This window comes from Oncorhynchus masou, chromosome 29 (genome assembly GCF_036934945.1).
Source record: "Oncorhynchus masou masou isolate Uvic2021 chromosome 29, UVic_Omas_1.1, whole genome shotgun sequence".
Classification (NCBI taxonomy): Eukaryota; Metazoa; Chordata; class Actinopteri; order Salmoniformes; family Salmonidae; genus Oncorhynchus; species Oncorhynchus masou.
Window position 1 is genome coordinate 71,534,795 of NC_088240.1, and position 15,625 is coordinate 71,550,419.

At 44.4% G+C, this 15,625-nt stretch overlaps 1 protein-coding gene across 3 annotated transcripts in view; it reads left to right on the top strand.

Moving 5' to 3' along the window:
* LOC135520429 (glutamate receptor ionotropic, kainate 2) overlaps positions 1-15,625 on the top strand; it is a 237,227-nt gene that overhangs the window by 100,920 nt on the left and 120,682 nt on the right. For all 3 annotated transcript variants that reach the window (XM_064945988.1, XM_064945990.1, XM_064945989.1), the window contains exons 6-7: positions 1,674-1,727; positions 3,235-3,408. In XM_064945988.1, the coding sequence (XP_064802060.1) occupies positions 1,674-1,727; positions 3,235-3,408 (228 nt within the window). The remainder of the gene's footprint in view (positions 1-1,673; positions 1,728-3,234; positions 3,409-15,625) is intronic.

Genomic DNA, 15,625 nt, shown 5'->3' on the forward strand with positions numbered 1-15,625 from the left:
TTTAGCAGAATATCAGTCTGTCCCTGATGTTTTTCCTGGAGAGAAGTGGCTTCTGTGCTGCCCTTCTTGCCACCAGGCCATCCTTCAAAACCTTCGCCTCACTGTGCGTGCAGATGCACTCACACCTTCCTGCTGCCATTCCTGAGCAAGCTCTGTACTGTTGGTGCCCTGATTCCGCAGCTGAGTCAACTTTAGGAGATGGTCCTGGCGCTTGCTGGACTTTCTTGGGTGCCCTGAAGCCTTCTTCACAACAATTGAACCTCTCTCCTTGAAGTTCTTAGATGCAATCTTACTGGCAGCAATGTCCTTATCTGTGAAGCCCTTTTTGTGCAAGGCAAGGATGACGGCACTTGTTTCCTTGCAGGTAACCATGGTTACAGAGGAAGAACAATGATTCCATGCACCACCCTCCTTTTGAAGCTTCCAGTCTGTTATTCAAACTCAATCAGCATGACAGAGTGATCTCCATCCTTGTTCTCATCAACACTCACAGCCGTGTTAACAAGAGTATCACTGACATGATGTCAGCTGGTCCTTTTGTGGCAGGGCTGAAATGCAGTGGAAATGTTTTTTTGGGATTCAGTTAATTTGCATTGCAAAGAGGGACTTTGCAATTAATTGCAATTCATCAGATCACTCTTCATAACATTCTGGAGTATATGCAAATTGCCATCATACAAACTGAGGCAGCAGACTTTGTGAAAATTAATATTTGTGTCATTCTCAAAACTTTTGGCCACAACTTTATATCCACGTAGCCAGAGAATGAAGTAGAGTCATCCTCCTCACTCACAGCATAACCTTTCTATCCCTGATGAGAGTGTATCCTGGCCTTTAGGTCTGCTTAATTGCCATCATTAGTAAGTAATGTGAGCCCTCACTGTTGAAAGGCAAATGGATAGATGGGTGGATGGATAGAGGGGAGGGAGATGTGCAAGGATGGAGGGATGGATGGAGGAAGAGATGGTTACACCAGGCTTAGAGGAGAGTGGATGTGAGGTTTATATATTTTATACGCAAAAACACACATAACTCTGTAACATAGACACACAGGCACATGTGCACATACACACACCACACACAATGCACATGCACAATGTATACTGTAGATTCATACATTCATACATTCAGCATTCACGCATTCTCTCTCTCCCTCTCTGTCTCTCTCCCACTCTCTCTCTCTCTCACACACACACACACTCCCTCTCTCTCTCTCTTTCTGTCTCACACACACACACACACACACACACACACTCCTCTCTCTCTCTCTCTCTCTCTCACACACACACACTCCCTCTCTCGCTCTCTCTCTCTCACCCCCCCCTCTCTCTCTCTCTCTCTCTCTCTCACACACACACACTCCCTCTCTCGGTCTCTCTCTCGGTCTCACTCTCTCTCTCTCTCACACACACACACACTCCCTCTCTCTCTCTCTCTCGGTCTCTCTCTCTCTCTCTCTGTCTCTCTCTCATTCGGTCTCTCTCTCTCGGTCTCTCTCTCTCTCTGTTTCTCTCGGTCTCTCTCTCGGTCTCTCTCTCTCACACTCGGTCTCTCTCTCTCTCTCACACTCGGTCTCTCTCTCTCTCTCTCTCTCTCTCTCTCTCTCTCTCTCTCTCTCTCTCTCTCTCTCTCTCTCTCTCTCTCTCTCTCTCTCTCTCTCTCTCTCTCTCCAGGCTCTTGCTATGGGGATGATGACAGAGTACTATCACTACATCTTCACCACACTGGTAAGTAAAGTACAGCCATATGTTTCACTGCCTGCCGAGATGCTTCCCCATCATTTTGCTTGTCTAACTTTTGTATCCATCTGGAAACTTCTGACACAGTGAAGGTGTGAGCAAAACAGAGGCAGTCTTCAATCTTCATGTTTTCCCTCAAGCTGACTAACAGCCAATCAAAAGTAAAGCAACAATTTATTTTATGTCTTAGGTGTGAGAAAGAAAGTGATATCAGAATGACCTAACTCATGCGCTGTGATGATTGAGGGCAACAAGATCATTGAATGTGAAAGTGAATGACAGCTTCTATATTCTTCCCTGGAGGAGAACAGGGAAATGTGGCAGAGAGGAGTGTCAACTTTCATTCCTCTCTTGAAAGAGAGAGAGATAGAGGGAGAGAGAGAGAGATAGAGAGGGGGGGGCAGATAGCTGTTCAGTTCTGACACCCCATGGTTGTGTAACTGACATGGCCCTTGGCCTACTTCAGAGGGCTGCTCTATTTCCCTCTTTCTGCAGAGATTATCACACACACACACACACACACACACACACACACACACACACACACACACACACACACACACACACACACACACACACACACACACACACACACACACACACACACACACACACACACACACACACACACACACACACACACACACACACTCTACATTATTCCTGACTCCTCTCTCTCTCTCTCTCTCTCTCTCTCTCTCTCTCTCTCTCTCATACTCACTCCCTGTCGAGTTGTCAGGTCAGAAACATTATTCAAGTCCTACTCCTATTAAAGCCATATCTCATTCATCTAACAGTAGCTAGATTTAAGTTCAAAACACTCCTGCCCCCTCCCCCAGCCAGAATATTAAAATCCTTTGAACTAAAACCTTCCGTTTTCTTCGCTGCCAGAGCTATTCATCAAGAAGAAAATACATCCTTCCATTTAAATGTTTGAAATGAAAGATCTAAATGTCCACATTCTCTTTATAGAAGCCATTCAGTGTATCACAATGAACGCAATTAAGTCTGGCGAAGCCATTTGCAGGATGTATGAAATGAGAAAAATGAACATGAGTGAAGATGAGGAGTTTGGGAGGGACTGAGGAGACGGAACAGACAGGAGGACGTTCTAACATGTTCCAATGTTGAGTTTGGCAGAGAGGGGACGCAGTGCTGAGAGCTTAATTCTCCCACCAGAGTGAACAACCCATCCACATCGATGAACACATATGGCAGCCATTTTCTGCCAGATTGGACTTTATACTCCAGTGTTAGCTCCAGCAGAGGACAGCACTCAGACACCACACATTAACTCACATTGCTACCATGTCCTTGCATATTCATAATCAGCATTCCTATTTAATTGTTAGTCTATACTTAATCCTTTTTGCTCTTAGTGGAGAAAATGGCTTTGTTTAGCTTAGTTTATAACACAGTTATAACCCTTCTTTAGCGTATTATATATATGTATGTTCTTTTCCTACTTTCCTGACTCCTAACTCTTGCCTGTCAGGACCTGTTTGCGCTGGACGTGGAGGCCTACCGTTACAGTGGGGTGAACATGACTGGCTTTAGGATCCTGAATACGGAGAACAGCCAAGTGGCCTCCATCATAGAGAAGTGGTCCATGGAACGCCTGCAGGCCCCGCCCAAACCTGACTCTGGCCTACTGGACGGCTTCATGACGGTGAGTCATCACTACAGCTACTGTATGGGGCCAATCGGAAATAGCCCCCTATTTACTAACCCCTATTCCCTATAGCCTTTTGTCCATTTCGGACACAGCAGCTGCTATGATTGGGCTATTAGTCTATAACCCTTTGTTGCTCTAATCTTCTGAAAAGTGATTAATAGTATCATTATGGAATAGGGACTTATGCTGGACGTGTTACTGCTGTGTGGCAGAGAAATCCATTCCACCATTAGATTGTTTCCTAGATATTTTAAATATCACATTAGACTTTTGATGGAGTAAGACAGGAATGTTGTTTGGACGTAGACTATGCTTTCTCTGTGTGTGACTGTTGCTAATGCATTAGCCGTTAGTGAAACAGCCATGCTGTGAGCATCACCTTCCTGTGAGCATCCGGCCTGTCCCAGAGGACTGAAACACACAACCTCCTGGGTCCCTGGGCTCTGAGCCCTGTGTGATAACGTGACTCCTGTTGCATGGATCCAACCTCTCTCTGATAACAGCACACAGCCAGTAATGACTGTTCTGCAGCAGTCCTGCTACACCGCTACTCTCTCTTATCTGGAAGCACTGCCAAAATATGAACTCACCAGAGACAAGGAGAGAGGGAGGACGGGGAGGGTGAGAGAGCGAGCGTGAGAGAGATGGAGAGAAAGGGAGAGAGATGACTGGAATTAGGGTTCCAGATTCATTCCAACACAACTGATAAGGTGCTAAAAGTGTCATATTCCAGTTGGAGGAAAGCGGATGCTGGCTGGGGGTTGATAGCTGTGGCTTGCCACTGGAGGATAGAGAGCTTCCTTTAAGGTTCAAGGGACCTTGCTGAGGAGTTAGTTCCAGGGTTGTACTGACCTGTTTGCCTCTTTGTAACAGTCTTCTGTTGGATTAGTGGGTCAGTTGGTGATGCTTCTCTCTGGAGGCCTCCAATAGACTGGTGGCAGTTGATGTATTTCTCTGACATATAGTCAATTGAAACCTAAGGAATCAACTGACTTGGTGCTTCGCCCTCCACACACATGTACATAAATTAGCTCTCTCAGATCAATAGACTATATGTAGTGGCAAGGACAACTGCAAAGCCCTCTATCAGCTGTTTGTGTTCCCATCTGTTCCTTATGTAGTCTATAAGGCTGGATGAGTCTTACTTCATAAGACTGTTGTTTTTGGATCAGAGGCATCAGAAGATTTATTCCAGGGGAGGTACTGTGCTCTGACCCCGCTCATCAGGGAATTAATGGCGTAGTTGGAAGGCGGGGATTGATTCATTAGATAAATGGCAATCAGTCAGCAGCTAATGCATATTGACATGGCGAAAGGTTCCGTAAACGTTTGATTAACGGCTTCATTTGTGAGCTGTATTTACAGTCTTGTGTCCTTAAGTACTGAATCGCTGATGTAATTTATGGACTGGCGATCGTGACAGATTACACCCAGACCAATACAAAGACTCAGCTATTTTTATACAGCTCTTTTTTGGGGCCCACTGCTTTCAAAGTTTATTGTTTGAAACACTATGGAAATGTTGTGTGTTCCTTTGTGTGTGTGTGTGTGTGTGTGTGTGTGTGTGTGTGTGTGTGTGTGTGTGTGTGTGTGTGTGTGTGTGTGTGTGTGCGTTTGTGTGTGGATGGGATCTTTTTTTTCTTCTACTAATTATGTTGGAAAGAATGGAGAGTAGATGGAGAACAGGCAATCATATCCAGCAAAAAGGTGTGAAGAGGTAGACAAATCCTGGTCCAAGCACCAGGTTTGTTAAAACAACTTTAAACACTTTAGATGTGACTTTTCTGTGTGATTTAATCCCTGTTCATCTCCTACTGTTTGATCTGCAGAACAGAGCACTCTGAGAGATTAGAGAGAGGTGGTCCTCTCCCACCTAGCTTGGCTACAGCCTTGTTATTTCGGCTTAAATTGATCTCGGTGCCTGCCTTATTTGGCTGTGACTCACGAAAGATTCCTGTCGCCTGTAAAACCTCAGAAACAAACCCCAGTGCCAAAGAGGATAATGATTAAACCCCAGGATGGTTTTTTTTTCCATCTCTTTTTTTCTAGATGTATTTGTGTGCTGCAATGCTGAATAATAAAGCTTAATTCTGCACCTCATTTCTTTATGCTACAATTAATCTTCCTTTGGTGAAGTCCTGCCCTGTCACGGCTTAACACACATAATGAAAATGACCTAACAAGCCCTACAGGCTCATTAGCATAATTCCTCCTGCTTGCTAATTGCTTTAGCTTCTGTCTGTTTCACTCTGAGGCGGCTAGGCTAATCTCAAGGAGATTCCCAAAACTCGCAGGCATGACCATACATCCTACAATTTATCTCCCTGTCTTGAGTTGGAGAGGGGAGGCATTGCTTTTTAACCAGCTCTCTCTTTGGGTCAGGGCAGATACCTAACCCCATGATTTGAATGTTGTTGTCCGCTGCTTTGTTTATGTCAGGAATTTGAGGATAAAATGGTGTTCATATAATGGAAACCTAGCGACCACACCATCTGTAATCATACCAATACTTTCCCATGAAGAACGATAGACATTGATCCAGGCCAAATTCAAATGGACACATCTGTGCTACTGGGTGGTTTGCCATTTTGTGATTTGCAGCTAGGCTATCATTACATGTCCGGCCATGGGAAATACTTCTCAATAACAGCAGTCAAACACACATGTGGAATCACATTACCCAACCATCACTCAAACAGCCACATACATCATATAGCAGACTGTAAGACTGGCAGAAACTCTTCCAGATGTGAAGAATGAAACAGACATAGAGAGAGTATCGAGACAAAGAGAAAGAGACCGGTTGAATGGAGTAGGGGAAAGATTGAGAGAACGGAGGAGAGGGAGAAAGAGAGGGAGGGAGGGGGAGAGGGAGGGAGGGGGAGAGAGAGAGAGAGAGAGAGAGAGAGAATAGTGAGGAGAGATTGAGAGATGAATTATTATGTGCTCTCTTAGCTGTCCCCTCGGCTCAGCGCCTTCTCCTGATCGACCTGTCCATCATGCCGTCACCATGGCGTCTCCTGGGTGATCTCCCTGAGTGGCAGCAAGGGGCGGAGAACATGGCTGCTGCCTGCCGGAGAGGGGGAGGTGACCCTAGCCAGCTAACAGGCTGCTGGACAAGCCCTGAACAGCCCTGGACAGAACTGGCCAGCAGGGTCAGGCCCCAATATTTTCCGACAGATGGCATCATTCTAACGGGACATGTGTTGCCATCGCTCTATCTGTAAACTTAATATGTGTAAATATGTGTATGAACATAACAAGATTCAACAACTGAGCCATAAACTGAACAAGTTCCACAGACATGTGACTAACAGAAATGTAATATTGTGTTCAAAATCAAAAGTAACAGTCAGTATCTGGTGTGGCCACCAGCTGCATTAAGTACTGCAGTGCATCTCCTCCTCATGGACTGCACCAGATTTGCAAATTCTTGCTGTGAGATGTTACCCCACTCTTCCACTAAGGCACCTGCAGGTTTACTGACATTTATGGGGAGAATGGCCCTAGCCCTCACCCTCCGATCCAACAGGTCCCAGACGTGCTCAAGGGGATTGAGATCCGGGCTCTTCGCTGGCCATGGCAGAACCCTGATATTCCTGTCTTGCAGGAAATCATGCACAGAACGAGTAGTATGGCTGGTGCCATTGTCATGCTGGAGGGTCATGTCAGGATGAGCCTGCAGGAATGGTACCACATGAGGGAGGAGGATGTCTTCCCTGTAACACACAGCGTTCAGATTGCCTGCAATGACAACAAGCTCAGTCCGATGATGCTGTGACACACCGCCCCAGACCATGACAGACCCTCCACCTCCAAATCGATCCCGCTCCAGAGTACAGGCCTCTGTATAACTCTCATTCCTTCGACGATAAACGCGAATCTGACCATCATCCCTGGTGAGACAAAACTGCGACTCGTCAGTGAAGAGCACTTTTTGCCAGTTCTGTCTGGTCCTGCAACGGTGGTTTGAGCACATAGGCGACGTTGTTGCCATTGATGTCTGGTGAGGACCTTCCTTACAACAGGACTACAAGCCCTCAGTCCAGCCTCTCTCAGCCTATTGCGGACAGTCTGAGCACTGATGGAAGGATTATGCTTTCCTGGTGTAACTCATGCAGTTGTTGTTGCCATCCTGTACCTGTCCCACAGGTGTGATGTTCGGATGTACCGATCCTGTGCAGGTGTTGTTACACTTGGTCTGCCACTGTGAGGACGATCAGTTGTCTGTCCTGTCTCCCTGTAGCGCTGTATTAGGCGTCTCACAGTACGGACATTGCAATTTATTGCCCTGGCCACATCTGCAGTGCCTCCTTGCAGCATGCCTAAAGCACGTTCACGCAGATGAGCAGGGACACTGGGCATCTTTCTTTTGGTGTTTTTCAGAGTCAGTAGAAAGGTCTCTTTAGTGTCTCAAGTTTTCATAACTGTGACCATAATTGCCTACCATCTGTAAACTGTTAGTGTCTTAATGACAGTTCCAAAGGTGCATGTTCATTAATTGCTTATGGTTCATTGAACAATCATGGGTAACCGTGTTTAAATCCTTTACAATGAAGATCTGTGAAGTTATTTGAATTTTTACAAATGATCTTTGAAAGACAGGGTCCTGAAAAGGGACATTGTTTTTGCTGAGTTTATATGGGAGGGAGCGATATTTCTTTACCAGATATTGGCATCCTCTTCAGTCATGGTTTTGTGATGAACCCCATTTGAACCCCATTTCTGCACCCCACAGATGAAGCTCCTCTATCTAAGCTGTGGCCGTCTGCCTCTCTCTGTATTTCAGGCCAGCTCGCTCTGTTTGTGGCTTAGGGTCTTGGATTTGGGATTTGGCGCTGCATCTGTCCACATGCGGGGAGAGGAATTTGGAAGTGGAGTATGCGTGGGCATTATTCGGTCAGCTGGTTGGCATGTGTGGTAGCTGGCAGGGACAAGCAGTGCCCCCCCCTCTTATCCCAAGGCCAGAGCCTCTACTGCCACTGAGATGACCCAAAGCTAGGCCAGTCTCATCCTTTATCCCATTCAATACCTCTGCAAAGAACACACTGTGTGGTTTTAGGTCTTCCTATTGGATTACCGTTTGACAAAATTTTAATATATTATACCACAACATTTATTGAAACATCTTGAATCTAATTGGATAGAAATCCTATTCTTTAGTCCAATCAGTGGAAGCAGACTATAGCTCAGTTAAAACGTAGAGCTATAAATACAGAGTATGTGTGTCCATTTTGTGTTCTGGATGAGCTGCTGTCATTTGTTGTTGGCACTGTCTTGGCTGTCTGTAGCATGCTGATGGTGTGTGTGTATGTATGTGTGTGTGTGTGTGTGTGTGTGTGTGTGTGTGTGTGTGTGTGTGTGTGTGTGTGTGTGTGTGTGTGTGTGTGTGTGTATTTGTGTGGTAGCGTAGCCGGTGTCACATGCAGTGTACACAGACACACAGGGCTGCATTAATAACTATGTGCCCCACGGTATCACTTCCAGGTACCAGCATAGATAGGTGACCCTGGAGAGGGGTTACTGCGGAAACGGAGTGATAATCTAGATTTTGGAAAAAGGGCTGGCATGTCGTCATCCCCCAATACCCCATCCCCCCACTCTAAGATCCCCTTCTCCTCTCCTCGATCCCCCTTCTCCTTTCCACCATCACCCTCTCCTCCATCCACCCCTCTCCTCTCATCTCCTCTATCCCCTCTCCTGTTTCTCTCTCCTCTCTGTCAGGGACGACAGGAAGCCTAGTGGTTAAGAGCATTGGGCCAGTAACCGTTCTGCCCTTGAGCAAGGCAGTAAACCCCTGACAGCGGATTAAGGCAGCCCCCCGCACTTCTCTGATTCAGAGGGGTTGGGTTAAATGTGAAAGACACACACAACTGACTAGGTCTCCTCTCCTCCAGGGACTGCTGCCAGCTCCACATATCATCCCACTGTTCCCCTGAGAGCTATGAGCCATGTTACTCTCTCCCACTATCAAGCTTCTACTCTCAGTCTGATCCATGTGAAATATCTCCATGTTGAGGATCTGACTCTATATCTATCTCTTATAATCCCCCTCCATACACTGAGTGTAGACAACATTAGGAACACTTTCTTAATATTGAGTTGCACCACCTTTTGCCCTCAGAACAGCCTCAATTCATCGGGGCATGGACCATTCTTGATGCACTTGGGAAACTGAGCAGCGTTGAAGTTCTTGACACACTTAAACAGGTGCATCTAGCACCAACTACCATACACCGTTCAAAGGCACTTTTTGGCACACCGATCCCTTTAGCGGGATCATTTTCGTCAATATCCGGTAGAGCGCCAAATTCAACTTAAATTACTAAAAATATTTAAATTTCATGAAATCACAAGTGCAATATACCTAAACACAGTTTAGCTTGTTGTTAATCCACCTGGCGTGTCAGATTTCAAAAAAGCTTTACGGTGAAAGCAAACCATGCAATTATGTGAGGACAACTTTCAGCAGACAAAACATTACAAACAGCTAGCAGCAAAGTAGATTGGTCAGAAAAGCAATAAAATTAATCGCTTACCTTTGATGATCTTCGTATGTTTGCACTCACGAGACTCCCACACAATAAGGAGATTCCAACACCCAGGAGACTCCCACACAATAAATGTTTGTTTTGTTCCATAAAGATTCTCTTTATATCCAAAAACCTCCATTTGGTTGGCGCGTTTTGTTTAGTAATCCACAGGCTTGTTCAGTTCACGACAGGTAGACGAAAATTCCAAATAGTATCCGTAAAGTTCGTAGAAACATGTCAAACGTTTTTTTACAATCAATCCTCAGGTTGTTTTTACAATAAATAATCGATAATATTTCAACCGGACGGTAGCCTTTTCAATAGGAGAGAGAGAGAGAAAAGGTTTCTCACGCATGCACAAATCTGGGGACACCTAGATATCCACTGACGCGATGTGATCATTCTCAGAATTTTTTTTAGAATAAAAGCCTGAAACTATGTCTAAAAATTGTTCACACCCTGTGGAAGCCATAGGGAAAGGAATCTGGTTGATATCCCTTTAAATGGAGGATAGGCATGCAATGGAACAGTAGTTTCAGAAAAACAGCACTTCCTGGTTGGATTTTCCTCAGGTTTTCGCCTACAATATCAGTTCTGTTATAATCACAGACAATATTTTTGACAGTTTTGAAAACTTAAGAGTGTTTTCTATCCTAATCTGCCAATTATATGCATATTCTAGCTTCAGGGCCTGAGAAATAGGCAGTTTACTTTGGGAACGTTTTTTTATCTGAACATCAAAATATTGCACCCTTGCATCAAGAGGTTAAATCTTTTGTCCTCCCCATTCACCCTCTCAATGGCACACATACACAATCCATGTCTCAATTGTCTCAAGGATCCTTCCCCTCCCCTCCTTTCCTTTACTAATACTCCCACTCCTTTCCTCATCCTCTCTCTCCTTTCCTCATCCTCATTCTCCTTTCCTCATCCTTCCTCTCCTTTCCTCATACCCCCCTCCTTTCCTCATCCTCCCACTCCTTTCCTCATCCTCATCTTCCCTCTCCTTTCCTCATCCTTCCCCTCCTTTCCTCATCCTCATCTTCCCTCTCCTTTCCTCATCCTTCCCCTCCTTTCCTCATCCTTCCCCTCCTTTCCTCATCCTCATCTTCCCTCTCCTTTCCTCATCCTCATTCCCTCCTCTCCTTTCCTCATTCCTTCCTCTCCTTTCCTCATCCTTCACATCCTCCCTATCCTTTCCTCATCCTCCCGCTCATTTCCTCATCCTACCTCTCATTTCCTCATCCTCATCTTCCCCTTCCTTTCCTCATCCTCCCTCTCCTTTCCTCATCCTCCCTCTCCTTTCCTCATCCTCCCTATTCTTTCCTGATCCTCTCTCTCCTTTCCTCATCCTCCCTCTCATTCCCTCACCTTTCCTCATCCTTCCTCTCCTTTCCTTATCATCCCTCTCCTTTCCACATCCTCCCTCTCATTTCATCATCCTTATCTTCCCTCTCATTTCCTCACCCCTCCACCTTTCCTCATCCTCCCACTCCTTTCCTCATCCTCCCTCTCCTTTTTTCATCCTCCCTGTCATTTTCTCATCATCCTTCTCTTTTTCAATATTTCTTTGTCTTTTGAGTATTTCTGGGAGTGACGTTGCATCTGTAATGAGCTGACGGTCTCAGCCCGGCTCAACTCCAGTCAGCGTCACGAGCCATCATTAGATCAGTTACCCACAGTGCACTGCTCCCAGCCATGTGCTGCTCTGGCTACCCACCCTGATTAAACACAGTGACAGTGGCAGATCTCTATCCTGAAGTTCCTTCCTCCCTCCGCCTGCCAGAGTTACTGTAGATCCAACACTGACGAGTGCTCGGAGAGAGGCGGGTTACGGAAAAGAGAGAGAGAGAGAAGGAAAAGAGGAAAGATAGAGGGAGAGGGAGAGAGAAAGAGGGACAGGGAAGAAGATATATATTTATATATATAGAAATGGTATAGAAAAGTAAAAAAAAATATATAAAACAAGGGATAAATACACAGTGAATAACAATAACTTGTCTATACACAGAGAAAGTAAGAGAGATAGCGAGAGAGAGAAAGAAAGTCAGAAGATGGGTGAAAGGAACGCTGGAGAAAAGGAACGATTGACGTTTGTGTTTTTTCATCAGAAATTATTACTTATGGCTAAAGTCATGTAAGTAAAATATTTATGTTCACAGATATTTTATTCATAGATTTTAGATGTGTATTAAAATGTGTTTTTTTTCCGAATGTTTGGAATGTTTGTATCCTGTATATTTGACTGTGATAGGTGGTCTCACCTAGCTATCTTAAGATCAAAGTCGTCTGGATAAGAGCATCTGCTAAATGAAAGTTTGGGGTCACTTAGAAATGTCCTTGTTTTAGTAAGAAAAGCTATTTTTTGCCCATTAAAATAACATCAAATTGATCAGAAATACAGTGTAGACATTGTTAATGTTGTAAATTACTATTTCTTTATGGAATATCTACATAGGTGTACAGAGGCCCATTATCAGCAACCATCACTCCTGTGTTCCAATGGCACGTTGTGTTAGCTAATCCAAGTTTATCATTTTAAAAGGCTAATTGATCATTAGAAAACCATTTTGCAATTATGTTAGCACAGCTGAAAACTGTTGTCCTGATTAAAGAAGCAATAAAACTGGCCTTCTTTAGACTAGTTGAGCATCAGTATTTGTGGGTTCGATTACAGGCTCAAAATGGCCGGAAACAAAGAACTTTCTTCTGAAACTCGTCAGTCTATTGTTGTTCTGAGAAATTAAGGCTATTCCATGCGATGCATTTCCAAGAAACTGAGGATCTTGTACAACGCTGTGTACTATTACCTTCACAGAACAGCACAAACTGGCACTAACCAGAATAGAAAGAGGAGTGGGAGGCGTGTGAGGAGTGGGAACTGAGCAAGAGGACAAGTACATCAGAGTGTCTAGTTTGAGAAACAGACGCCTCACAAGTCCTCAACTGGCAGCTTCATTAAATAGTACCTGCAAAACCCCAGTCTCAACGTCAACAGTGAAGAGGCAACTCCGGGAGACTGGCCTTCTAGGCAGAGTTCCTCTGTCCAGTGTCTGTGTTCTTTTGTCCATCTTAATCTTTTCGTTTTATTGGCCAGTCTGAGATGTGGCTTTTTCTTTGCAACTCTGCCTAGAAGGCCAGCATCCCGGAGTCGCCTCTTCACTGTTGACATTGAGACTGGTGTTTTGCGGATACTATTTAATGAAGATATAGATCTCATGTATTGATTCTTTTTTATTTTTTATTACATTGATGTTACAAATGTGTCATTTGTACAGTTCTTTATAAAAATGTAGCTATTTCTTACATGTGACTGTGTAAAGCCTACTGTAGCAGTACTTGTTATTTCTCTGAGCGGATATATAGCGTTTTGCAAAAATACGTTATTTTTCTCTCTGAAATGAACCCATCAAGTGATAGGTTTCAAACAAATATATATCGGTCATTGAAAAACCCCATGCCACGATAGTGAAAAAACACACCAATCTCTTTCATAAGTTCTTTAATCGATAAAAGCTAATTTACCAACATTTCTGAAAATGTATATGTAGAGTTTTGCAAAGAAACTCTTCAAGTATAGCTCAAGGCTACAGCCAGCGTCATAACAGGGCACAGCTTTATAACAGAGAGAGACAGTGGCAGGTAAAGGGATTCACCTTTCCTCCTCTGCAGAACGACCTCAATGATGCACTCAAAGCCAGCTCAGTGGTCTTGAATACTATTCCATTTGCTTTGACTTTCATCTCGACAGTGTATATACTAACCTTTGTTGAAGGTCATTGTAAACAACAAGACATGTCGTATGCCTATCATCTCAGAGGTTATTCAAATTTCAAACATGTTCACATTCCATGTTTGGTATTTAAACATTACACTGAAATTGCTGCTTGTATCATTTCACATATATTTTAGTCACATCCTGTATAACCGATGCTCATTATAAACATACATATTAAACTGTAGCTCCGCTCAGAGAGCACTTGGAGCAGATTCCTCTTTTTGCTCATTATCTATCGTTGCTGGGGAAACCACCAGATTCAGTTGAGTGTTTAAGGCTATTATTTCTCCTGGTGCTGTGTCTTAGTCACACCGCGCTGGATTCTGCTAGTTAAGCACTCTGGTTCTGCACACGCACGCACACACGCACGCACACACACACACACACACACACACACACACACACACACACACACACACACACACACACACACACACACACACACACACACACACACACACACACACACACACACACACACACACACACACACACACACACACACACACACACACACACAGTATAGATCTCTGCTCTGAGGCTTCATGTCTGTAGTCTGCAGCAGACCCTATTCAAGGCTGGCCTGGGCAGCATTTGTATGCCTGACGGAGTGGGGCTCTTTATAATTGGAATAGCTCCTCTTAAAGACTTAAAACCTAATTTATGTTCCTGAGAGTTGAGATCAAATGGTACGCATGAGGGAGGAGGGGGGTGAGAGGGGGTGGAAGGGGAAGAGAGGGGAGGGGGGGGGGTGAAGGATAGGGGGCGGTCCCATGGGGTTGGCTATATGTCAAGTCCACTGGGTTGGAGAAGGGAGGCTAAACCCCAATCTCTTTATCACTGTAGTAATGTAATGGACCTCAACATCTCACTACACCCACACTATGATTGTGGCACCCACTTTACTGCACTGGACTGTCAGGACTCATCTCACTCACCTAATCTGAACAGTTGTAACTCACACAGGGTTTATGGTAATAATGAGCTATATAGATAACACAGATTTTGATATCAAACTAATCTACTTCTCACACAATAATACACGTTCAAGTGGCAACTCTCGTCAGTACCCACAACGTTCTCTCAGTATTACACATGATGCAGTGTTTTGTTGTTCAGGGATGTAATGTTGCTGTGAGCCACGGGTGAGTCAGGTATAAACCTGCAGCTGCTCAGACATGTACACACACACATGCACATAAACACACATGCACATAAACACACATGCACATAAACACACATGCACATAAACACACATGCACATAAACACACATGCACATAAACACACATGTACATAAACACACATGCACATAAACACACATGCACATAAACACACATGCACATAAACACACATGCACATAAACACACATGCACATAAACACACATGCACATAAACACACATGCACATAAACACACATGCACATAAACACACATGCACGTACAAAGAGAGCTCAAAAACAAGGCCTCTGGGCTACCTTCCTCCTCTTCAAAACAAAAAGACATCAAGACAGCCAAAGGAAATCTGATGGCATGGCCTCACTTTGAGTCTTTTCTTACCTCTCATCAGACAGCTGCTCACAGGGCTTCTGTAGGTGTTATGGAGCAGAGAAATTATTATTCTATTCAATCCCTTACTTCCAGGATTATAGGCAGGGCCTGGAGGACATTTTCTTAGTTGTATGAATGAAATATATTCAACACAAGGTCACAGTCGTTAGAATACAGGATCGGGTGATGAGCCACCATGATAAACATCATGCAAAATTCAATAAGAAAAGACAATACCACAGTCCGAGCTTTGCGATGGATATTATCCAATTCACATTTATTCTGGCAATAATACCAAGAATGTGTAAAGAAGCGTCGCAATTCACTGTTCGGCTCACAATGACTGACTCAC